This window comes from Atractosteus spatula, chromosome 13 (assembly GCF_055471065.1).
Source record: "Atractosteus spatula isolate fAtrSpa1 chromosome 13, fAtrSpa1.hap1, whole genome shotgun sequence".
Classification (NCBI taxonomy): domain Eukaryota; kingdom Metazoa; phylum Chordata; class Actinopteri; order Semionotiformes; family Lepisosteidae; genus Atractosteus; species Atractosteus spatula.
This window is the reverse complement of record NC_142718.1, coordinates 5,516,906-5,544,144: the sequence shown is the minus strand read 5'-3', so window position 1 is coordinate 5,544,144 and position 27,239 is coordinate 5,516,906. Positions and strand designations below refer to the sequence as shown.

Here is a 27,239-nt window from a genome sequence, read left to right as displayed (position 1 = left end):
CTCACACAGAGCAGCATTTTACATTTTAAGCAATAAATGATGTGGACTGATATTTTAAGTAATTATATATATTTGGAATATTTTCATATTCCAAAAGCTATATTTCAAAATTCCAAAAGCTGTAGACCCCCCCTCTATAGCTTTCAATACAACAAAACAGCACATAAATAGCAAAATGGATGTGCTATAGAGAAAAAAAAGATTTACCCAGCTCTTCAAACTGTATAGGGATTTTTTGTTCTTGTCCCTCATTTTAAAAGGGAAAAGTAACATTTGCGTGGCCATTTTGTGAACAACGGGCTTCAAAAAATTTTAAGAAATAAAAAAAATCTACATTATGACCAGTGCCCCGGTGTTCCAGCACTTCAAGACCAAATGCCAACACAAACACATTTGCAGTCCAAAGATTACTTAAGAAACTGGTTCCCAGTGCCCTAGGCCTTATTTTAAAGCCCTGGAGAAGGGTTTGTGTCCACCAGCCTTCACACAAACACTCTTCCATCACTAACGACCGATAGGGTCTGGATGTGTTGTGGGGGCTGCACCTCAGTCAAGACACTGGGGCCCATCATGCTGATCTTTCATCCACAGTTTAAGGCAGAAATGTGCAAAATAAAAACAACAGCTCTTTGCACGTCTCCCATGCTCGTTTTTTGTTTTGCTCTGGCAACCAATCGATACAGATTACAGCATCATTTGTGAGTGAAAGGAAAAACGGCAAACCACAAAAAAGCCTAAACTGACCAACTCAAACCAGAATCTGAATTCAGGGCCTCCTCTGCGGCCGAAGCCCATTATTAAGTCTTCTAAAACCTCCGTGCCGCCAGACGCCATCGAAACTCTTGCCACAGAGTTTTAATTTTTTTTATTGCCGATGGATAACATCGTCATAAGACATCCTGCACCTGCAACTAAACTCATGCAAGACCACAAGAAGACACAAAGCAAGTAAGCAGGCGAGATCAGATCCGATGCGAGTTTGTGGTTTCACCCCCCCCCAAAAAAACAGGGGTAGCTTTGGAGGCAGAGTTTCTGAACAGTGGAAATGAGCGAGAGGAAGCAGCCACGTGCAAGCTATCATTCTTGCGGGGGCGCAGGTTTAAAGATCAGATAAAAGAAGAAACCGCATTATCCAAAAATGCCTTCCTCGCTTCGCTTCCTTCTTGCACAGCGGAGTGAGAAACCAAAAAAGAAAAGATCTGCGCACCTCTGAACACACAGACCAAAGAGAGAGAATGACCTCCTCGCACTTGTCAAGTGAGAGGCCTTTTGTTAAGCAAGAAAGAGATGTCTTCGCCAAACCAAATTAACGCCAATCGTCCTGCGGGCAGCAAGAGCACAATTTGAAAGCAGTGTAAAAAAAAAAAATCAAAACTCACCACCATTTGTGCAGAATTAGAAAAAAACATTCGTCATTAGAAGCAGAGGCTCTGTTTACTTGTGTCAATCTGTTCTTCCGTTTCAGCTCCTGGGGCTGTGTCCGACTGTTCGTTTGCCAGCCTTTTCAATTCTAATGTGTCTTCCTTTTCTTGCACACACCAACTTTCACACCCCATAGAACGTAACACATGAGCCCCTGATGTCAGTCGGTTTCTAGGCACAGACAGATTTGGGGAAAAGATCTTCCAGTCTAGTTTTTCCCCACAAACCCATGTATGGTGCATCACACTTTTGAGTAAAACCTCTGTTTATGAGGATTTATATTTTGTATAGTTTTAGATTGTGCCTCTTTCTTGTCTGTATAAATCAATCAGGTCTGTGCCCTTTGCATTGGAACCAGTTCTTACAGTACAGTTTACTGATAAATAAAACCCATAAGCTCCTTGTGAATGCTTGATCACCAAAATGCTCATCAAATGGAATATACATTCAGTGTGTACATTATTCATACATAACTTCTGTTAGTGTTCCAATACTGCATATAGCTCACTTGTCAAGTACAGTAATCCATTAGTATCAATTGTGTGCATCTCAGATTGTGTTCTATTATTTTGCCTGAAAAAGAACTATCAAAAAGTGATAGCACAATACTGGTAGAAGTACATACAGTACTATATTGCACATTAAGACCGATAAATACAGAGCCAAATACTCTTGGATAGCTTTTTAGAAAGACGGGTACTGTGGAAACAAAATATCTCAACTTAAAAGGTGGATTTTATATTTACTCCGCTACTCTGATGTACAGAGCTTACAATAACACATAGGGGGGTGCCCCGTAATATTCGAAGACAAGCCCAATTAACAGGCTGCCCAGCTCCAATTAAATTTCAAAATTATCCACAGGTCCCTGACCCAGTAAAGATACCAGGAGCAGAGCCATTTACAGGATATATTATCCTAAAATGAATGTTGTATTTATTTGACGCTGTGGGCAAAAACTTTGGACACTCAGCTATAGATAAAACTATGGAACGATGGAAAAAACTGGATAAATTAAACGGAGCAGAAACGCCTGCCATACATCTTGAATTCATGTTCTTCTGTTCTCCCATATACCTGGTTGGTATATGTGATATTGGCCAATTGACAACAAAAAAGTGGGTCTTTGTTCATTAACAGGATAAAAAACACTCTTGCAGTTAAAAATACATATTTGAAGCTTGCGTGTCATCAATCGCCATAAGGAGCTCTTTCTGTTTGGATTTGCTGTGTTGAGCTAAGAATATCTGTGCTGTGAGCTAAGAACCGTATTCTGAGATGGTGTGTGCTCTGCTGCAGTATTTAACCTATGCTTTTCCGTGCAGTCGCTAGCAATCGATCGTTCTCTTTTCTGAGCTCCAGTGATGGAGAGAGTGATTTAAGTTTCCTTTCCATGCACACAGTCATCCAAGGGGGAGTTTCGACATGTCAAAAGAGACTGTTCATCATTCAGCTTCTAAAATGCGTGTAATTTGAGAGTCCAAAGAGTTTGATGGAAACACTTGAGAATTATTAAGAGTATTTGCAAAACACGTATCACCCCCAGAACACGATATCTGGTATAATGCCACTTAAATTTTGTCTCAGTGAAAGAGCCGAGTGTCCAAAAGGTGGCTAATAAAAGATTTGATCTTGTGCAGAAATTTTCAATGTTGCTGTCTGAAGCTGCTCTGAATTGTTATGGATCGGTATCCCTCAAGTCTCTTGGATTCACCGATCTTGTTTCACAAGGATTGAGCTATCATTTGAAACCAGTCACTGCCTGGGGCCACTTTCTTGGTCACTGATCACGGACTGCCTTGCCAGCAGTTCCCTTTTCCCATTGTCAAGGAATGTGACATTATGAAAAACAGGCTCTTTGGCTGTATACACAGGGGAGTGTGATGAACCCGCCTTGGTTTCTAACATTATATTCAAGATAGAGACGTCTGGATAAGGGGGAGGAATGTCCTACAGTAGATGAAGAATTGACTAGATTAATAATATATTTTGGCATTCATTTTCATCAGATGTAGAACATATCTGGAAATTAGATGTGCTCTCCTTTTCCCGTCTATAGGATTGTTAGCTTTTGAAAGGATTACAATAACTTTATTGTGGTGAACAAAATTCTACTTAGTAAGGAAGATACAGTGCAATTGTTGATATTTGTATTTTTCTGTAAAATCTATTCTGAAGTAAATTATTAATTACTGGTATTACTTAATACCATTTTTAACGCTAATTAAAAATGAAATAATGCTAACGATAACTGGCTAAGAAAGACAAATTACAGCTGGGAAACAGCTGTGAATGCATGAAATTTGAACACTATGAAATACAGAATTCTGAAAGACTAAAAGAAGACCAAGTGATCTGATGAAACTAATAAGAGCAGTTATTTTCTAGCTAGTGTCCACGTCAAGCAGAGTAAAAGCTTGCATCATTAAAAAATAAAATAAATATTATAAATATTTGCATTACTCATGTAAATACTTGCATGTGTCATGTTTATTCGGTCTGAGCAGGAACAGAGGATAGGGGAATATCTCCAAGGTGAAGTCCGAGGAAACTCAATGTTTTTTTTAGATTTTCCACTGGAGGTCCCATTTTCTCAAAGTCTGGACATGAGCATGAAAAGCAAGTGTCAGGTTGCAAACAGAAACACTGGTAGAGGTAGAGTTCAATAATCTGACAGCTTGCAGGAAGAAGCAGTCTCTGAATCTGGAGGTACGTGCCTCTTATGCTTCTTTAATGCTTACCAGAGGGAAGGGGGGGGAGAAGAGGGAGAAACCAGGATGATTGCTACTATAGCAATACTCCTAGCCTTCCTGAGACAGCGAGTTGTAAAACCTAGAGGGGAGCTGAACTCCAATAATGGATGCAATTTGTTGAGACAATAAAAGATACTGAGCTCTAAGCAGGGGAGAACTACAGCAAACAGCAATTTCAGAAAAGCAGCACAGAACACCCTGCTGTATCTTCACCTACTTTAATGTAGGTATTTTAAACCTCCATTTGGGTTTGGAACTAATCAAAAGTTTGACCACATACAGTACACCAAGCACCAGAACCAGCCCTTCATGGCTGGTCTCCATCAGGCAGAAGCAAGAATCCTGTGGAGACCAAATAGGCCCTCAGGTTCCAGGTTTTTAGCTTGTCTGTGACATTATTCTGACTCATCAGCATCTAAGAAGCAGATTAACATGAATTAGGAATTAGTTATTTTAAGAGAAGACAAAGGGCAATGAGTTGTGGTTCTTAAAAAGTCAGATATGTGATGTACTTGAAAGTCCTTCAGAAACTCCCAACTTCTTTTGTCTTAGGACAACTGCGGTAAATTCAGAAATATTCATCGGCAAGCAAATGAAAGATTTTATTGTGATTTTTTTCACAGAAAATGCCCTTTTGACTATTTTGGAAAACATATGGAAACAATCAAATCATTTTCTTGTCTATGCAAGCAAAATAGTAAAGATTTAAGCAATAGCATAAAAAAATCCACACATATGAGCTAATCAAGGTATAGTAGACATTCAAATCCATTTCTAATTTGTTGATTTACATGTCTTTTAGCAGATTTTTAGCCATTAAGGTTTTTAATAAATTATAAACGTAAAATTGCGTTACATTAAATCGGTTTTGCTCTCTAGCATGAATCAGCTTTTTTTAAAAAAAATGTATATTAAAATTATGTAATTGTGCAAAATGACCCATTTTGGCAGTAGTACACTACTGTACTTCATTCGGTAGGGAATGCAGATGTCTCAATCAGTATTGATTACATGTTACAAGAAACCAGAAACCAACAGTGTGATCTGTACAAATCTGATCAGAGTGATCTATATAAAAATAACTTCAATGCATTTTATACCAGTTCAGAATCACATTTTACTTAAAAATCCCAAACTGCAAGTATTAGTATTAGGCATTTATAATGTCGACAGTACAGTCATGGGGGAAATTGTCATATACAATAAAAACGTGATGGATCCAGTCAAGTCTTTCCATAAGTTAATTTTCAACATACCTCATTAGAAAACATATGACTATGAATGATGGCATCCCAGGCATCAGACATCAGCTACAGATATTTCAGGAAACATATAGTACACATATGAACAAACAGGATGTGGGTTTAGAGAGTCCCCTTTCTCTTTGGCTTCAGTGCTGTGTTACAATAACTCTGAACTGACTGCAATGTATTAGCACTGCATGTGTTCTGTATTAAACTCTGAGATCAGCTGGATGACATGCCAAACTGACAGCCCAAAACTTCTCTTTTCCTAAGGCTTTAGGAACACTTAGGTCCCAAAGGCTCGGACTGCTCCTTTTTCTTCCCGCTGATAAAAATGAAGTTGAAAGGCGTGTTTCCAATCGTGAAAACTCCAACCGAATGAAAAGCTAAACTTGCTTCCAGCTGCTCAAGTGTGGGACTGACCGGACAAGAAAGAACTGTTTGTTGGTACAGATAAAAATTAGGGAATGGGGATAGAGTGGAAAGCACGAACTCGGCTCTTTAACAGGCCAGAGCTGATTTTGCAGGAGTTATGACGTGGAAGAGAAACATTCTCCAGCTGGAACGGGACTGACACAAAGAGAATCATCTGGAGGAAAGTGTTGGTGAGGAGCCCATTTCTAATGTAGTCTCAAAAGCGGGGATTCAGCAATCCTGCAGACAGGGCTTGCAGAATGTCAGAACTCCTCCGGGTACAGAGTCTTATCCTTCCAAAAATTAGGAGGACCATGAGGGAGGGAGAATAAAAGAAAACTTTATTCAAAATCCTAGAAGGTACACCAAGCTGTGTCTTGTGTAATCAATTTTTAATTCCTTACCTGTACCTAAGGAAAAACTACAAACGTTATGGTGCTGTGCTCAGTGATGGAAAGGTATTAATGTTGCGGTTCTGTGCTCAGTAGAGGCATGGGTGCTGGGAAGCAATCAATATGTCAGCCCTGAAGGAAGATTATAATAGAGAGATCCTCAGCACTCACTGAAAACAGCATGTATGGCAAAAGCTCTGCTCACAGACCTAACTCTTCAGCAGTGCCTTCAGTTTCCTCACAGATGAAGGAGACATCTGCTATCACACAGAAAATGGATTTCTGAGCAAATAACTTAGCCAATATACTTCAATTTACTCCACAAAATTAAACAAGCCGTTTCATTATAAGGCTCAAATGAGAAACATTACTCAAGTACCTGGGGAAAGGACCTAACTAATCAAACTTGGCCTTGAATAGCACAAACTTCAGGGAGATTTTAGTCAACCCCAGGAAGATTTTTTATTTTTTTTTTAATGGGGGAGATGAACATTGTCGAGCAAGGACTGGCAAACAACATGAAACCGGAACCCAAAAGACACAAGCAGAAGTTAAATGGAAATATTTTTAGGAGAATAGAGATAGGAGGCACAAGACATAGGAAGTCGTGGGTGTCTGGGGAGGAAAGTGTCAGCCCTTTGCTGAAGTCCACTCCTCAGGATCTTTCCAGAAATGGTCAAGCGTGAAACAAACTGTTAACCTGCAAATCAGCCAGATGGGTCAAATGACCCCTCATACAGTAACCTTCTCATCTTGAAAATAGTTCTAGTGATTTCTTCATTCCCAGCAGAGTTTATGCAACATCTATAAAAGTATTCATAGTTGTTCTTTGAAATAATTTGATCTCACAGTTCCTTACCTCTTTTATAATGTACACTGGACATTTAATTAGTTATTAAGTTAACTAATGACATTTACGCCTACATGAGTAGGAAGGAGGGAGGCAGAAGAGAATGTGTTTTTTTTAAACCTGGCAACTCCCACGTGTCGTGTTAGCACCTCAGCATTCATATCACTAATACAACCCATGATACTACAGCAATATCCGCACTGCCCAAGTCCCCTGACTGTATTTAGCTGGTGGGACACAGCATCAATAATTAAGAAGATGCTAGGCTTAACGCACAGAATTTTCTAAAACAATCTCTGGTTCAAATGGAATTCAATACCTGTCCTTGGGCAACTCCACACCCACCTTCAATATTCAGTATGAACATCAGATTGTATGTGAATGAAAGGAGTCCATCTGGCCCATCTTGTTCATTTTGTTGTTAGTAGCTTATTGACCCATAAATCTCAGCCAGCTATGTCTGAAAAGCAACCAGCAGGTCAGTCTCAAGAACTCAACTGAGATATTTGTTAATTCAATTTTGAACTTGACAGAAGCTAAAACATTATCTTAATGCCCCTTCACGACCCCTTTCAAAGTGTTCATTGCATCTGATGATGATTACCAACGTTTCTTTTATTTCCCGGACTCATTATGAGAGAAACTGGTGGACAAAGCTGAACGCAAACAACAATAACTCCCAAGCGTTGCTCAGCAACACAAACTCACACAGCATTCAGCACAGCTTCCTGTTTACCTGATAACAGGCCAAAAACTACATTGCGACACCCTCTTAACATGTTCGCTGGTCTTAAAATACACTTCATATATTCTAGAACACCACACTATTAAAGCAAAACAATTCAAATCACTCGATGAGGGTAAGTTAAAAAAAAGACAGTAATTCAGGATGGCATGGTAGAACAGTCATTAGCATTGCTGACTCCCAGCACTGGGGCTCTGGAGTTCCATTTCTGGGGTGCCAACAGTGTGGAGTGTGTACGTTCTCCCTGCGTTTGTGTGAGTTTCCGCCAGGTACTCTGTTTATCGGCCCACAGTTCAAAGATATGGTGGTAAGTTTATTGGCTTTTGGGAAAACCGGCCCTGGTGTGTGTGTGCGCACCCTACCATGTACTGGTGTCCCGTCCAGGAGGTATCACGCCTTGAGCCCACAGCTTGCTCTGGTTCCCCGTGACACTGAAGCGGTTAGAAAACGGATGGAAAAGAAATTCATTTTATTCCTTGTACATAGATTCGAGGTATTTTTAGATTGCCAGGACTTTCCAAAGACAGCTTAAAGTTGTGCAATTTCAGTTTCATGTCACTTAAGTGTTCAAAGGTCTCTCAATTTCAGTGGTGTCTGGCATTAATTATAGCTTCTTGGGTTAATTATCCCACGCAAAAGTTGAGTTTAGAACGCCTTGTTGGTGAAAAGCTTGGGAAAACTGCAAATTTCATCTGGTGCAGTGAGAAATACTGAAGACAAACTGACGATTAATCAAGAGTTCACTTTAACAGTAGAATGACTACTTCTAAAAACATTCAACACCAACACTGCAATGGAGGCAGTATGATTTTTCTTTAGAGACAGCCAAGGAAGGTATTGTACAGCAAGGCCTATGTTTGGCTTGTCAGCTGAAATCAAAACAGCGTTCGGTGCAATCCTCAATGACTGATGAGACAATAAGATAAGCATCAGCTTTTAAATTCCATGGAAATTTGGCAAGTGTACATTTATTTCTTGCATATGTTTACCATTGCTAATTGTTTTTATTGTTGCTGAAAGGGACGATTTGTGTAACCACAAGATGAAGTACAGATTCCTGTGACCTAGCCATTGAGAATTTCATCTTTTGACATGTTGCAAGGTCCATAGTGATGTACAGGTGAGGCAGAGCTGATTGGAGGAGAAACTCGTCCTTCACTGATATCATATCAATCCAGAAAATGCCAGGGAATCCATTAGGCTCACTGTGTCAAGGGCTCACTGACAGATTCAACCAGATCGTACCCTGTTGATGCTAAAACAGTTGCGATTTCCCGACCATCTGCTCACAGTCAGCTCAGCATCTCCAGGGGTAGAAATGGCTAACGATATGGATTTGACCACAGCTCCCTGGGCTCCCACTAACTCCTTATTGGCTTGTGGTGATGTTATTAGTGGATGCTCTAATTGGTGCTGGGCTTCCAGTCCAGATGAACAGCTTTTAAGCAGGTGTGTGACAAGTACCGGCCTATAAAAGTTCTCATTCCCCCTCCTAAGTTAACACAAAAGCGAGATGAGATGGAAAATTGGAATTGGGAGTTGTCATTACAATGGTATAAATAAAAATGAGAATATTCTACAACTAAAAAACACTTAACACTCAAAAATAAGGAAGTGAAAATGGAGCATCTATTTATCAGTTGTTCTTATTTTTATTGCAGCCAGCAGCTGACACTAAAAGAGAAGTACACACACGGATCTTTTAAAATCTTCTGTACCATTAAATATTATGGTCTCATTCTCCAGGACACACCACCAAAAAAAAAGTTTTTGCTTCTGTCAGGCACCTCTAATAGGTCAATAAAGAAAGCATTTTATGCCATGGTTAATTTCTCCTTATTTGGTGATGTTTCAAATTTTTTAGACCTCCGCCCTAGGTAAACAAGCTAGACAGAAAGTCATCTATTCCAAAAACTACTCCTAGCGCTCCAGGCCTTGCAATACAGCAATGGAATCGAGGCTGCTCTTTTGGATGGGTGTGCTTTCCACAACGCAACCCACTGAGGTGTAGGAAAACCAAGCGACAGGCACCACCAACCTTTAAAGCTGAAAGGGTCTATTCAATGGAAATGGGCAGGAGGACAGCGGATGTCTGATCTACTAAGGTGTGGCAGACTTACAGCCGTGTGCCTGCTGCTGGAATTTCCCAAACTCTTGGTAGTCTGCTTCTGACAGAGGTACAGACAGAGTAGGCAGACTATCTGAAGATCAATCAGGAGGTCTAGGAAAGAGTGATGCACATATGTACAGAAATAACCAAACATACTGGTTTCCTCAGACATGGTAGTCAGAAACAGCACAGGCAGAAACAACTACCACGGAGCTGGTCTCTAAATCACCAGCTGCATGAAACAGGAGGCACCTATGAAATTCTAAAATAGATGGGACACAGATGCACAGTTCAGCAAATCGTCTTAACAGACACTCGTATCGACCCCGATCCATTATTTCTGGAACATCTGTGGAGCGTTTCAGTCGTGCAGACTTCTCCACATCCAACAACGCACGAGTTAGTCTTTTCTGGCAGGCAGATTATGCAGCTATCCTCTTTCAGGACTGGAGTAATAAATGCTTATGAGGTCCCTCGTGATAACACGACTTTATCACAAACACACCGTAAGTCTTGTGTGGTTGTGTGTGGAACTTGTTAGGGGTGTAAGGGAGTAATGTACATTAGACTTTACAGGATTTTCAGAACCCTGATGTTGAAATAAGCAGTCAGTACACAGAGACCATACACATGGAACACAACACCATTCACAAGAAGGACTTGTGCATTGTGATGGGTATAATACTGATGAAATCCGATTTACAACTGAGTAGAAACACTATGACAAACACATTGGTTCCGGCTAAATTAATTTGCGGCACAGTTTTTTGGACAAAGTGCGTTAAGTTTCCCTTTTTAAAGCACCAGCGTAGCCAACACCCCCAACTACTCTTGATGGTTAAAAAAAAACTTGTTTATCATGCTGGATTATGCTTTAGCCGCAGAATTCAAATGTTGTACTTTTTTCTGAGAGCTGTTTGCATGAGCATGAATTTAAAACGTCAGGGTGCTCACAGTTAATTCTCAGCTTTGCCTTTCCAGACAGCCGAGAAGCTAGGGAAAGGCTCATCTGGTATTCCAGTACTGTGTTCTGTGAGAGCGATCTGAAATGATAACAGACCAGGGAGCAGCTCTTGCTGTAGATGATGAGAGCTGCCAGTCACATGTCTGTGCAAAAGCAGGCAGAAGAGGAAAGCAAAAACAAAAAGCCCAGCCTAAAGAGAGCCCAACAATAATGTCATCTTCACGGCTCTCCAAGCGTTGTAAATAACCGGCGCTAATGGATGATCACTTTCTTTCAGTCTTGGCCTCTTGCGCAAATCACACAGAGCTCTTTAAAAGCCTGCCAAAGAAAAGAGCTCTGGCAAGCCGACTGCATCACTGTTTGGCCACACGGCTGCCAAATTAGCCTGCCTTGCTCCAGCAGGCCTTTTTCTTATTTCCAATTAAGACATCCTCCGGGCACGCACTTGGAGAGTCTCATGCCATTAGTAAACAGTGGGGGAAAAAAATGCTGACATTATGCTATCGCTCCTCGGCACAGTTCTCTTACAGAACAATATACAGTAGGATTTCCAAAAATCTTCCCCTTCACAGTTACATTTCTTCCCCCCCCCCCCCCCCCATTCCTGTACACCCCAAGTGAAGAAATCCACCAGATTGGTTGGTGAAATGGACTCAGTATGAAGTGGAGGGCAGGGGATTATACAGATCGTCAGACCATCTATTCATTAAGGCACTTCACTAAAGCGGATGTTAAAATACAAAAGCACGCTCGACTAGACTCAATAAGATGCCCAGATTTCCGCAGAGATCCAATGTCCCACATGCTGCTTCCCTGTGGATTCTGCGCCACTTGCCCAAACAGGACTTGACTGTATGTGTATAATCAGGGGCTGTATATTTGCTGCTATTACTTGTCAGGCACCCTGTCTTCAGAGACATAACCAACAGCGAAAACTTTCACATTTTTCCACCACAGAGACATTTGAGACTAAAAGTAGTTTAGGAACCTAAGTCAAATGAGAAATGTTACTTTTCTGTGCTTTGGCTGTCTGCAAAAACATAGAAATGATATAGAGTTTCCTTTCTGATCAAGTACAAACATCATACTTCCAGGAGGTTACAGGTGCAAACTCTGAGCTCGGCCATCAATTCAATATGCCTCATCCTGCAGAAAAGCGTTTGTAGGCCAAATTGTAAGAAATGTTAAAAAGTCTCAATTAATTCATTAATTAAACTCATCTGGAAGGGGGATATCCAAAAATGTAATTCACTTGGAATACATATTACTCCTTTTGGTGGATGTTTCATTAACTTTTAAAATAATGTTTATTTTAAAAAAAACAACAGCTTCAAATATGATTTTACAGCAAGTAAACAATTTGCTCTGTGTCTGAACTTCATCTTCCTGAGGTCCATTATTTGGATGCGACGCAAAACTGACTCGCTTCAGAGTGATTGCAGAAGCCAGTTTTCAAGATGCTTTGGAAAAAACCTGCTAAATTAATTACTGCTGGATTGCACAGGAATCATGGAGGTTCTGGGTAAAGTTAGGGAAGAGCACAAAAGGGAGTTATTTAAAACAGGCACTAATACCTTAAGTATTTTTCCTTGTGTAAAAAAAAAACACTCATTCATGCAAATTAATGGAAACAAAATTAACCTTAATAGCATTTCCTAATAAAGAAACCAATTTGACATACCATTTTGTTAAATTACAGGGAGATAAAGCATTGAACCTGAAGACAAAGTACCCATGACAACATTCACAATAACAAGTTGTTAATATCCATTATAAAAGCAAATAATACACAATAATAAATTGCGTGGAGAGAATGAAGCACAACATAAAATGCTTTGAAGGAATAATTTATGTAGACGTTTTCCCAAGACAAGCACAAATTAACAGGGCCTGGACTATAGAGTGTCCTCTGCAGTCTTGACTGATCTCAAACAAGCGATATTGCAAGGACAAAGCACTCATATTAGCAGGACCTGATGGTGTTTATTCAATTGCACTTAAATTAAGAACATTATTCACAAGCCACTCACAAAGGCTTTGGGTAGAATACTTAATATAGACTAGAACAGTGTAATCATACATCCACCCTGTCTAACAGCCTGGATGACAGTAAGGCAGATGAAAAGATTATATTCCAAGTAAATTCACAGTAGGTGTTAGTGTGTTATTTCCTGTGAGGGACCCTTACTTATTAACAATGCTTCGGTTTAGAAGGCATCACAGTACAAAAATATCTTTGCTTGATAGACTCCAACAAATAATTCCCTCGCCGAAAGGTAACTTCAGCATCTGTAGAAAAGAATATAATTTAAGATTTAACTAATGTTAAAATTTTTCAAATATTTGGCCCAATACAACTCATGTTCATGTATTGTTCTCAATGTGGAACCAGGGCCTAGAGCAGAAAAGGCAATTCCTCTCCTGGAAAGCCAGCGTGTCTGCAGCTTTCCCTCCTTTTCCCGAAACACGACGTTTCGGCTGGGGAGCCTTCTTCAGGTGAAGAACCCACACCTGAAGAAGGCTCCACAGCCCAAACGTTACTTCCTTTTCTTTCTTGTCAGCATGGAATAAACCCGTTACCTGTTCCTTTGCAGCCTACACAGCTCCCTGCTTGAACTAAATCAGCTTATTATTGGTTTGATGAGACTAATTTAACTGCTCTCTAGAGCTGGAATGTTGAAGAGCCCCCCCAAAAAAAGGGAGCCATACTGCCCCTTCAGGCTAAGGGCTGTCCATTCCTGGCCTAGAGGAGACAATCAAACTACACACCGCCATGGCTCTGATGAGGTGCTGGCTAGTAGCCACCGAGTACATGACACTCCAAACGTCAACAAATATTTGTTGAAGCTTTACTAGGACGTTTATGCTGACACTGAAAAGGAGGATCACATGTGAGGTAGCAACTAAGGAACACCTTGAGGCAGGGAAGTCTATCTCTATTCCCCAGGGGGCACTAGCCAGCGGGCTTTATATCCATCCAATTTCTAACAGCTTCCTCTTATGTAGTGTCACAGGGGAAATGGAGCCTCTCCCAGCCAGCAACAGATGCAAGACAGAGCACACCCCTGGATGGGACACCAGTCCAACGCAGGGCACACACACACACGATGGCCAGGGCCAGTTTTGCCAGAAGTCAATTACCCCTACCAGTATGTTTTTGGACTGTGGGAGGAAACCAGAGCACCTGGAGAAAACTCACACAAACATGGGGAGAACGCACAAACTCCCCAGGTCAGGAATTGAATTATCCAACTAGGCAAATCATCAGTTTAATTAGTTCATTAAGGGCCGAGGACAGAAGAAAACCAAAAACCTTTGTGCACCAGTTGTGCAGCTGGGCTTTCACAAAGAGACCACAGGAATACACATCACCTACTCGCACCTCACAACTGCACTATAAAATAAGCATTGGGATGAATTTCCTATGTGCGGTTTCAATAACAGGGAAGGCCTTATGACTTCTAGGAGGGTCCAACTGCCTTTAAGCTGGGTACTTATTAAAATGAACAAATTCAACCTTTAATACTTGGTGCTGCACAGTCCATTTGTTGTAATATTTTAATATCATTAAATTGTGCTCCACATTTCCAGGTGTCCAACCAATTAGGTCAATTGCAAATTAAGTTTCAACTAGAACTGCAGTAAGTAAAGAATATGCCATTACTACCCAGTTCTTGACTTCCCCGAAAAGTTACCCAGTTAATAAGTACTAAAGTGCTTTTCATTTTTTTAAAAGATTATTCAATCAACATTAGAAAAATGAGGTACCAGATTAACGTTTTGAGGCAGTATTTTTTATCTTGGCCATCAGAGAAATCCTGATTAACTTAAATCCATTTCAGACAGAAATTGAAGACGCAGGGGAAATTTCAAAACCATTAAAGGCTAACCTAGAATGGCAAATGGTAAAGCCACTTTTAAAAAGAAATGCATATCAGGTCTATTCTTGCAGTGTCCAATGGTTTCAAGATGCTGTGCTGTATTTCCTGCAGATACAGCAGGCTTGACAGCATTTTACTCCAACATTCTCAAAGGTTTTTTTTCCCTTTAACTCATTACAAAGCATCAATAAAATGTTTCAGCCTTGCCCTCAAGTTCATGCAGGGCGTTTGAAACGACTATATATACACACGATAACAACTGGTAAATGTTAAACCACAGCATACCCAAACTAAACCTCTGTTAGACACACCTAACCCATCTTTGAAGAGTCTTCAAGTAATTTTATCCACGCTGCCAAATCATCTTCTGTAGTTTGGGTGAAATACTGTGCTTAATGAGCATTCTCTCTCCTGGGATTTGAACTCACAATCTACCAGTTCAGAAACTTTACCACTGCTCCATACTGCTGTCCAATTACTAGTTAATAGTAGTATCCAAGCCTTTTCCCCAAGCGACCCCAGCCATCAACATTATAGTATGGTTCTAATTACTTTCCCAAAATAAAGTGTTCTTAAAAAGACTTGAAGAACAGTCGTAAGAGTCTTTAGATCTGGAGGAGTAGCCAGTGTGAAGAAGTAATATGTTCACGTCACTTGCTCCCAATTAAATATTGTGCCTTGAAATTCATGGACAATGCCAGCAGCGGGTACTGCTGTAATCCACATAGGAGAAAACAAAGGTAGATTTTGTCCATAGGCTACACCGTGATGTTCAAATGTTTTATTTTTCTTTCAGATGTGCCGTCATACAACAAGGTCAGGCCTAAATACAGCTCATGAGGTTCCACCAAGAATTTTTGGAGTACCAGCTAAACCCCTAAACCAGGCAAATGAAAGCCAACAACACAATTCAGAAACAAAAACGACTGTCTTGGGCTCTCCATGCAATACAGGAGGGATTTTGCCACTACAAACAGGAACAATCAACAACCTGAGTACAGAGCTATTACTAACCTAGGGCTGAAGGGATTCAGTCTAAAAACTCCTCGACTATCATACATTTTTAATGGAATATTCTGCCACAGTTAGATAGATGGCACAACAAAAGCGTACTGCTTTTGCTTCGCTATATTGCTTATTATAACATTAATGCCGTTTTGCATGTGAATAATTGCTACTAGACCGACCAAGGCCATGAAAATAAAAGCCAGCTACTTGAATGTCTTCAACATCTGCACAAAAGGCACAGATCTTTTTCATATGAAGTAGTCATGGCTATCCAAAGAGCGCCCTATTGTTCCCATGAAAGCTGCAAATCTCATCTTACAATAAGGGAAAAAAAAACAGCAGTTCAAATAGCAAACAGGACTCTGGTCTCAGGGATTCCACATAAATATCACATTACTAAACATCTGAGCTTCTTTAAATGAACACTGCTAGTACACTCTACCCAATACACGGAACAATAATACTCTTCCAAACTCTCAGAAAAGCCAGAGGAATGGTTAGCATGATGAAATGTATCTATTTTCGGGCAAAAAACAGGTCTTCTTCCCAAAACAGATATTTAATCAATACCCCTTAAAATCTCCACATTGTACCACTACTGAACTCACAATTCCATCTCCTAAAATGGATTTCAGACTCCGACACAGCCAGTTACAAAGGTTTTTAAGTAAGGGAATGAGCGATGTGCGAGTTAAATGGGGAAAGAATTGCACCCAATGTCAAAGTAGTAAGTCCTATATAGAAAAGTAAGACAGACTACCTAAACTTGTTTCAATTTTGAGTCACCTGAAGTTTTAAAAACATTGTGTTCATACTGTATCCCACACATGGCTCTATTTTCCCCCTCCATGTCCAGACCACACATACTCCCCTATCATACATTAAACTTAGACACGAAGCTCACCCATTAGAGCTTGATACTGGCTGCCTTCAAAACTGCATGCACTCAGTGAGAGCAGTGCACTTCCTTTTTCCTTTAGGCATTTGAGCCTCCTTACTCACACCCCTATAGTCTCCACAGAAGAGAGTGGCTTGCTGTGCCACTTTAACCATCTCAAAAAATGAATATCACTTGTATTGATAAAAGAAGCAGTGGTGTACACTGCAGTAAGCTGTAATGTGGACCTTATCTAGCTCCTGGCACAGCTCCATGTGAAGAAAACTGACATTTAAAAACAGCACTTTCGAACTGCTGATAACGGTTTCTTCATTTTAAGAGATTTGTCGAGAGAAAGTGGCAGCCCTACAAGTAACAATGGCATCTCGCTGGGCAACCCTGATCCCGTAGGAACAATGCAGCAGGTTGTACAAATCGCCCCTATTCATTGAGGTCTAAACACTTGAGAGTTGTGTTTTGACCACTTAAGCAGGTGATTTACGCCATTAAGAAGCCAAGAGATTAACTGAAATGTAAACACCAACACTCTTTCAAGAGCTTTAGCTGGGCATTGTAGATTGACTCTGGACTCAGACACACATTGAAAGACTATGAGGGGCTGCGATTCAATTATAACCAAATCCTCGAAAGCACTGACAAAGCCACCTCAATCTAAAACTAAGAACAGGGCGGGACTTCTTTACCCAAAGGGTTGTGGGAGTATGTAACAAGCTGCTCAGCCATGTTATTGTTATTCTTTCAAGAGACAGCTGAATAAGATAAGATTGCTTTATTGGCCATATACAATTTCTTGTATTAGGAATTTGTCTTTTCGCATTCCCCAACTGGCTCTCCATGAGACACAGAGACAGGGAGAGAAGCTTGGGGTCAGAGCGCAGGGTCAGCCATTGTACAGCGCCCCTGGGGCAGCTGGAGTTAAGGGCCTTGCTCAGGAGCCCAACGGAGTAGGATTCCTCTGCCGGCTGTGGGATTTGAACTGGCAACCTTCCAGCCACAGATCCTTAGCCATAGAGCCACCGCTCAACTACCAAGCTCAACTACCAAGGAGCGAGATGGTCCAAAAGCTCTCCTCTCATTTGTAACATTAACCAATTAGTTCAGTACTCAATTTAAGGGAAACTTGTAAAACCTACTGAACTGTGGCTCTCTGGGACCAGAGCTGTCCCTGATGCCATAGTTCACCAATCCTGGTTGAGGACGTCACTGGATAATGTAAGCACAGTGCATCTACCCCACAGTCCTCAGCAGCTCAAGCTCTTAAAAATGAAGTGGACAATTCTGCTTTGGGAAATTCAATTTCCTTAAAAAAATCTGTTTGCATATTCTACTATTTTGGACCTTAAACTCAAATGTCCCCCATACTCAAATGGCCCCATTCTCTCTACTTCTGTAAGAGACAAACAAAACAAATTAGACCATACTGTAGCAATTACAACAACATGCTGTTCTGGGACACAAGAGACACTCCCACATCTTTGCATAAAAACAGTCATATTTCCACTTCTAAAACAGTGAGACGGTCACGTTTCGTCTGTGTCTGTTCTAATAACGGCAGACTAAAAACAAACGTCTTTCCAGAGCAACCACAAAATGAAAACTAGCCAAGCTACCATCAACCTACTTTAAATTCTGGCCCCCTCCGTTTCCTGCATTGAGCTAATTTTCCCCAATTGCAGTCCCCCCCAATAGAGTGCAGTTTACAATGTATAGCACCATGTAATAACAGTCTGCACAGAGATGAGTTTCACGGAATTTGCTGAGTCGCTGTCTTGCTGTGTGATAATGGTGCTTCCATAGAAAAGGCTGTAATTGTATGCAAAACAGGGTAACCTCAAAAATATTTATGGACTTTGTGTACAAGCAGCTACACATTCCCCAAATGGTTCGTATTATGGAAAAAAAAAACACTCCCCATTTTCTCTCTTTTACTTCATTTTACTATTACTTTAGCTTGAGATTTGGGATGCAATTTTAGTAAAAAATGAAATATAATGCATCTATCTTGTTATATAGGCAATTTTCATTTCCTTTTATTTTACCTTTCAAGTCTATGTAATTCATATTAAACTAGGCCCTTCATTCAAATCCTTGTACTAAAAGGGATTAGGTTAAAAGCTAAAGGCCCTTAAAAAACTGGTTTTCATTTACAGCCCACTGGTGGGCAACTGAGCTACACGGCAACAGCAGCTTGTGGGTGATGTCTGACTGGGATCTTTCAAGCAGTGGCCTGGGGAGATTCTTGGATCAATAATCTACTGGCAAAGAAAGAAGCAACACTGGCCAAACTTAAAAAAATACTACATTCTTTTCAGAATTCAAATGGGGGAAGCATGCACTAAATTAGATGGGGAAAAAAAAATCTATTTGAAACAGCCTTCTTGAAACAATAAAATCTCAAAGTGAACAAGGCTCCATTTTGAAATAAGAATTGTATAAGAATTGTATAAGGATAGTCACAGCCTGTGAGGATAAAAACACTCCACCTGTGGTTCACGGATCAGATAATAAACTTATTCTTCTTTTAAAGGAAAACCAATAAACGCCACAAAAGGGGAAAAAATATAGTTATTATTTTGGGGGTTTTATTTCTCTGCACTGTCCTGAACAGTGAAGTGCAGAAATAAAGGAATCACAAGTCATGATATAATTTTGCATGTTACTAAGCCCATCCCACACTGAAGTTTACTGCCCTAAATATTTTCTCACACCCTGTACCTCTGAGATCAAAGGTCCAATAGCCTAGCTAACTGACTAAACTTTATTTACTACTCTCCTTACTGGAAACGTACGTAAACATAATGGCTGTTCATAAAGCTCACCAACCGTATTCGGAGTACAAGACCCATATAGTGCCTTTTCAAAGGCGTTACTGAAGTAAGCGCCATTTCCAAATCACATTTCGGCTACAGCATACTGTTACGTCTGTTAAGGGCCTGTCTTCCTGCATTACTGAAACGTACAGAAAGAAAATGATGCTGCTTCTGAAATACATTTAGTTACCAAACAATTGCGGTAAAGAAATATGACAATCAAGTTTTATTACGTCTGCTGCCTGAAGGCACGTGGTTAGGGCTCTGAAACCACACTCATAAGGCAGTGAACTTATCCAGTAGAGCATGTGATCTACTTTTCATAGGACTCACAAAATGTATGAGATCTATACCATTACACTTATAATATGGTTTCTATTGACTAAGTGGCTTATCGTACTTGCATATGGGGAAAACGTAATTTTGTGCAGCTGGGAACTCCTATTACTTGATTCTATTAATTGAAAGCGGATACCCTTGGCATTCTGAATGTCCATTCTCCAGGGTATTTTAACTGCTAGGAGACACGGGAAATGGCACACACAAAAACGTCCATCTTACCAAACAATAGCTTGCAAATACCTATTTTCAGTGATCAATAACGTTATGCTGTCAGTCCCAGTGTGTCAAAGAGATATGAAAAGGTCTTACAGTAAGTCCACATCAATAACAATGTGCTATATATATCTTTTTTGTTAACCCATTTTTCTTGTTTTCTTGTCAAGCACAGGATGAGCTCTTTTGTTTCTTTGCAAGTTCGAAACTGGGTTGTGTTACTAGTGGTTTGTGATTGTGGGTCAATAAGCAGCAGTGCAAGACTGGCCAAAGAAGGTGGGTTTTGGACTAGTGGCTTAATTGCTCAGTCTTCCCAGGTGCCTTCAGGCTTGCAGGAATATTGGTGAGGAATACACCCCCCCTCCAATCAATGCTAACCTTCCTGTAAATCTCTGCAGGGCTTGGTGCATGTCAAACAACAAGATGGCAGTTCTTTACTGAATTACAATCCCCAGAAGGCAACAGGGAATGACCTGCCATCCTCAGTCACCTGACCAATTGGTAGAAGACAATTGGACAGTTGAAATTTGGAAGAAACTAAGTGGAGGGTTCCAGGGGGGATCGAACTGAGCCCCCATTATGCACTGCAACAGAGGGAGGACGGAGTAATTGGGGAAGCAACTGGTCGATTGTGTGAACATGTCAAGTGAAGTGCAAGTTCTGTACATTTATGAGAAGAGTCTTGGATAAAGACTTACTTTTTGGGACAGAGTTTTGGGAAAAAAAAAGATACCTGGCATTATGAAAAATAGTAGCACATTAGCTACCTAGCTGCTTGGGCAGGGGGCACTGAAGAAATGTAGTGAAAAGCTTGAGGAAGAGTAAGGTTCTGATTTTGGTTTTCCTCAGTGTAAATAAAGGGCACTGTTTTACCTATGACTGTTTGTAGGTCTGTTTTGCCCAGGGTTTGTTATTTAAAATCCTAATATGGATCTTTAAAGTTGAATGGTGAGTGGGCGTTTCTGCCCATCTTGCCCTCCTATTCCTCCATGAGCTAAAATACCTTAGGGACCCGTAGTGTTCCCTGAGAGGTAAAAGTGATCACTGACAATTACGTAAATAGTATATAAAAATACACCTATATAGAAAAATGTATTTACTAAATGAATTTTTAAATACAAGGCAAATGACAAATATCACAGAAGATCACAAGAAAAAGAGGGGAGAATGGTGCTAATTAGCTACTAATAAGCACGGCTTTAGAGCTGTGCTGCTTTATTAGGTAACCTAAAATGTAGAAAACAAGTCTGTTACAAAGAAAAACGGGCATCTGTAATTGTTTACTTTGAGAATGAAAGCCGACTGACAGCAAACAAAACCAACTTCTTCCGGGTTCTTCACTTTCAATATTAATCAAATACACCGTCGTCTCATAAGCATGCTTATATGAACAGAACAGCACCGTTTTCTGTGATGAGAGAGTCCTCAAAGTTGAATGCCCCTGTAAGGCTGTGGATCCATGGAATCCATTTTCTTGCACAAGGCCAGTTCCAGCAATAACTGTACTGGGGTTTGACTGCTCACATGCTCAAAATTTGGCATATGAGAATGCTATGTTCCATATTAGCGTCGGCCTCGCTTTGTCAATCTAATCAAGCCTAACAAATTTCTTCGGGGTGTGCAAATCCCTCTGTTACCCTTTACAACATCAGAAGTCTGTGACTGTGTATGACTTGGGAGGCGGCATGGAATTTCTCCTCAAAGTATGCCAAGACATTCATATTCTGGCCAAATTTGCAAATCCTGAGAATTTCCGCTATGAAATCAAGAATGGCCAGGCACTGTTCAAAGCAGATCAAAAGGGCTTCTAGCTTTTCCAAACTGGGGACTAGACAAACACCTGGCTGATGTAATTTAATGTATACAAATGTAGGGTGTTGAATACAGATAGTCGACTACAAATTTAAAACAGGAAATACTGAGCTTGAAGCGGCTAATTAAGTGAAAAAGACTCGGGTATTTACTGTTTGCTCTGTAAACATACATTTTCATCTTCCAAGCAATGTGGAAGAGCAATGTGAAAGGCAAACAGCATGATAAATATTAGTCAAAAGCAGAACATTTAAATAAAGCACATTATGCTAAACCTGTACAATGCAATAATAAACACATAGAATTATGTACACAATTTGTCAAAGCACAATACAAGAAAAATACAAGGAAACAGTCCAGAAAAGAACACCCAGATGCATATCTAGGCTCAATGGAATGCCCAAAACAGAAAAGCTGAAAGAACTGAACGTTTTCTGCCTTGAACCGATAAGACCACGAGGGAACCTGATTCACGTACTGTCGACTCCTTTAAGGATTTTCCCTAAAGTGAACCCACCAGAACCCACCCCGCATTTCTTCAAAATGAACAGGGAAACCCCAGCCTGAAGGTACAAGAGGAAACCATGTGGCAGTGCATTTAAAAATCAAGAATAGGAGGTACTTTACCAGAGGGTTACGGGACGTCTGAAACAAGCTGCCCAATGGTGTTGTTGACGGTGATACCCTACAGTAGCTTCTTTCAAGAAATGCCTGAACCTTCTCTAGCCTGATCTCGTCAGACCTCAGAAGGTAAGCAAGACTGGCCCTGGTCAGTACTGGGATGGAAAACCTCAAAGTAAGGTCAAGTTTCTGCTCTAAGCAGTGTAGGTGAACCAGTAGGTGGCACTGTTCCCTACAGACCACAATTTCCACAACAATGCCTCAGTATGCTAAAAAGCATACTTTTTTATCTTATGGTGCCTTTTCCATAAGATAAAAAAACCAAGGTCCCAGCTACAGTATATGAGCAATAAAGATACCTTAGCACTGTTTTTAAGAGTGGGGGGTGTTAACCTTGATGTCCTGCCTAAATTTCATTCTGGGTTTGTAAATTCCCTGTAATTCAATTTACAAAGTCATTTCTCACTTAGTGCAGTGGGACTGCTGGTGCACATCACCCAGCTGAGTGCTGCTCTTCAGTGGTGGGTGACCTTTATAAAAAAGTTGTGAGGCATGTTATCATGATGAACAAAAATGGCGTGACTTAGTTGGCGTCTTTTGCTGGGTTACGGAGCCTCGTCATTTTGCAAGTGATACATACTCAAATGGTTTTAATGTTGCCCATACTGTTAACTACTTATATCCATCTAAAGACAAACTCACTTAAGTCTGTAGCTGAAGAGGTGCACATTAAGAAGATCATTTGCTTGTAATTATTATCCATCAATATAATTCCCATTCTTCTTTAAAATGAGAAGTGATAAAGAATCTGATTCCAATTCTAATAACGGGGCGTGATTTTTCTGCAGATAAAGTTCATCAAAAGTCCTCCTTCTACCCAAGAAATGATTTGACCTCCTGTTTTCGAAAGGCTGGTGGAAAAACCATTCAAGTATGGAGTAGGGGACTCCAAGATGCATCAGTCTTAATCTGTTACATTCGAATCATACTGTAGGAACAACAAAAACCTCTCCAAGACAGTCAATTTTCCCATGCAAAGTCAGATGGGAGTATTCCTGTTTTTTTCTCTTATAAACCTGTTAAATACCATTCGCTCCCCAATAACAGAGATTTCAAATGTCCTTACCGTGACCTCTCAAATCTGGATTCGCAGGCTAATGAGTAGTGTTTCTAGGCAGCAGGTGGACAGTTTTCAAGTAAGTGCTTGCACAACAGCCTTGCGGATTTCTCTAAGTAAAAGAAAAAGACGTACAGCTTTAATAATAATGTCATACTGTTGAACACAGCTGGAATCTTTTAGCAGAGAAAGAGATAATACCCTCACTGAATAGCAGTGCATCTGTCTACATAAATCTGCTCAATGCAAGCTCACAGACTTGAAATTTTCAATGCCTGACGTTGGCTTCCATAAGGATCTGTGACCACTAAAAACCGACATGGATGACACTGCTTTTCAGTGGGAGTCTTTTCCATTTTACTGCACTAGTATATTCAAACGGAAGTGAAAGCCTTTATTTCTATGTTATGGCATGCGTCAAAGACAAAAAAACCTTGAGCTTTACTGACTATTGAGCAAAAACGACACTAATCTTAGCCCCCCTCCAAATCTCACCCAAAGTGAGATAAGCAGCACCATACCGAAATGCATGAATATCTACATACTTAACAGTTCAGGCAGCAATCAGGAAAAGCAGGAAAAGCCCATTTCTAAAACAAGAGAGCAGCAAGCATGATTTAAAAGTCATCATTATCATGCTCATAAATAATGAGGCCCAGCACATTCTGAAGTGGTCTCAACACGCCAGGCCTGTATTATCAGGCACTGCGGTTCAAGAGGTTTAACAAAACATGCCTTGCTTTAACCCAGAGGTGTACAGATGTATTTCACCTTATGAAAGCCACTAAAAGTTTGGCATTTTTGCTTCCACAGAGGGCAAAGGAAACCGGGTGCAATGCTGTTATGTCAGGAAAGTAACGTTCACTTAACCTTCCACAGTTCTATTTTTATATAGGAAGACTGCGACAGCTAAACCACCCAGCTGTCTGAAGAGCAACTGTGCCTAATAATCTAGAAAACAACAGTTGAGCATCTCAAGTTGAGGCTGGGTTCTCTGGGGGAAGGGGAGTGGGTGGGGGTTGTTTTTTAGCAGCAGACACCAGAATCCTGCTGCTCTTGTTACAGAATGAGATCCTTGTAGCTTCTCCCCCCATTTCACTTTTCATATAGAAGGGCAAACAGCATACATGAAAGCAAATGTCTTGAGTACTGACTGATTAACCCTATTGTACCCTACTTACGTGCTAGCTCTCCAAAAATTTCCATTTACCTCCTTCGCAAATACTGGCACAATAATCAATTTAAGTAAATATTAATTAAACTTAGGGCAGTGGTGCAGTGGCTAGCTCTGGGTTCAATTCCAGACCTGGGGTGCTATCTGTGTGGAGTCTGTATGTTCTCCCCGTCTTTGTGTGGGTTTCCTCCAGGTGCTCCAGTTTCCTTCCACAGTCCAAAGACATAATGCTAGGTTCACTGACTGGGAAAACTGGTCAGGTGCGAGTGTGGTTGTATCCGTGTGTCTGCCCTGAGATGGACTGGCGTTTGGTCCAGGATGCACTTGTGCCAGTTGCTCATCAGGACAGGCTCCAATTAAAAATGGCAGAATGGATTAACCAACTCAATATTATCATTAAAAAGTGCTAGGAGACGTTTTGCATCGGTAAATATTATGGATTCCATCTACAACAGGTCTTGGTCTTGGACAGCCAGTGTGTCTGCAGATTTTCTAGGTCTCTTCCTAGCCCCAGCGCCTGAAGAGCTGGAGTAAGTTATTAAATTGGAATTAATGACTTAACGACAACTCGAAGATGACAATAGCAGGATTTAAGTTAAGAGCCAAGATGGAATAAGAACTGTGCAGACGTGCCAGCCCCCGATCGAGAATCATGTTCTTTCAGTTTTGACAGGGCACTTTGAAATAACGATTCAGGCAACTTCATGAACAGGAAATGATGCTTTATGGAACTGAAGAACCATGGGAAATCCCAAAAGGCCAATGTCCAAGAGCAAGCGGTCAATCCTCCTATTCCCACAGCAGGGCACACTTGTGAACATTGAAGACAGTTTGACACCACTTGTTTTTATTGGCGTGGCCCATATGCTTGTGACAGATCAAGTCTGTCAGCCATTTAGACCGGCAAATGTTCACAAAAGGGGGAAAATTATGGAAATCCTAGCAGATTAGTAACCATTTGCGTCGGTTGCCATGGCGGCTGTTAAACATCTCAAATCAAAATCTAATCTTCCCCAAGAGCAAGGCCAGTTCAATTTGTAGCTCTTTAAAGGAAAAAAAAACAACAACTTATTTTCTCTCCAGCCACTTTTCTTTTCACAAAACAAAACTAGTTTTTCACTGCAGGTGTATTCCAGCTATATCCTTTTAAAAGTCTTCACAAATAAGGGCATTTGTCTACTGTCGTACAGGTCAACAGGTATGAAAATCATCTTTCAAGACCCCTTTTCACCCCCTACGAAAGGAAAGTTGAAAAGCTCATTTCCCCAACTCCCAACATGAATGAAAAGGCAAAGCATTTGTTTTTTAATTTAGGCATATTTCAGAACTGCTGGCAGAACTGCACTTCAGGGGTAAAAATAAGACCAGTGCATGATATCACAAAGACCCAAACACACGCCCCCTGAAAGCAGACAGACAAGGAACACCTGCTTCACAGCCAACTGGGCAGGAATTTTCAAATCCCCTGCTTTTAGACTTCCCCGATACGGTGGCACAGATCCTGGCCAGCAGCTGCTTCAGACTGTTCAGCAACATAAACGTAGAAAACGCCGCCATCAACGAAGCTCCTGTTCTGCCATCTTTTCTCCTGTCCCATCCAAATATTCAAAATAAGACCACTCAAAAAAGCAAGTGCAAAGAGCCACATCATTTCTAATGCTACCAAATACGTAAGCACGCGCTTAAAATTTGGATTTCAGAATAATAAATAGAATTTTGAAGCTTCCCGTTCCCACTTTTTTTCGGCATTGAAACATTTATGCACTGTGCATCTCGCAAGGGTCTCAAGCTTTTTGTGTTTCCGCGATCGATTAAGCCAGATCGCAAAACCGGCCCTTTAAATAAATCGGAAGCGCTATGATGGCGATACATTGTGGCACACCTGACTGCAGCGATCGCTCCGCTGGAGATGAAAGGCGTCAGCGTGCCACTGACCTGCAGCTCCCCAACTCTCACAGTCTAACGCCATTCCCAGCACTGGGATTTCGTATTTCATTGAATGTGCTTCCAAAGCGGGGCTATTTTCCTGTTCTTTTCTGACTAACCTGGACTCAACTAGTCGATTCTGTGCTGAACTGGTTAATGTACGTACTTGGTAACGTAAAACTGCGGTATGCTCACAGTAAGCTGGCCAACTCAAAACAAGAGAATTATGGAATAAGGACATGTGATCTACGTACAAATAGGACTTTTCTGAAAACGTACCAATGGACAATCAGAGCGGACACTGAAAAGCCACAAACCTTAATGAACCCAAAAGGGTAGTCACATGCAATTCACACACATTCCCTCTGGTACATACAGTTGTCCAAATTAGACATGCATCACATTTACTGTAATTGCTCTACAGTGTATAGTTCTTTCAATGCGACCGTTTCAATTGACCAACTGACTACGGTCATCCCTATGGTTTAGCGTTATAAAATCAATACTAAATCCAAATGAACGCACGTGCAGAGTAAAGTGATG

General features: G+C 40.7%; 1 protein-coding gene across 3 annotated transcripts in view; it reads right to left on the bottom strand.

The window, feature by feature from the left end:
• The window catches only part of raph1a (Ras association (RalGDS/AF-6) and pleckstrin homology domains 1a), a 137,505-nt gene that overhangs the window by 73,330 nt on the left and 36,936 nt on the right, over positions 1–27,239 (bottom strand). The window contains exon 2 of one of the 3 annotated variants that reach the window (XM_088931013.1): positions 23,606–23,708. The exons of 1 other annotated variant lie outside the window; for it this stretch is intronic. Coding sequence is in view for 1 of the 2 variants with exons in the window: in XM_088931012.1 (XP_088787138.1) it covers positions 8,183–8,185 (3 nt within the window). In the remaining variant the exon portion in view is untranslated. Of the gene's footprint in view, positions 1–8,182; positions 8,241–23,605; positions 23,709–27,239 lie in introns of those variants that run through there. One more of the 3 variants, XM_088931012.1, reaches the window with a different exon arrangement.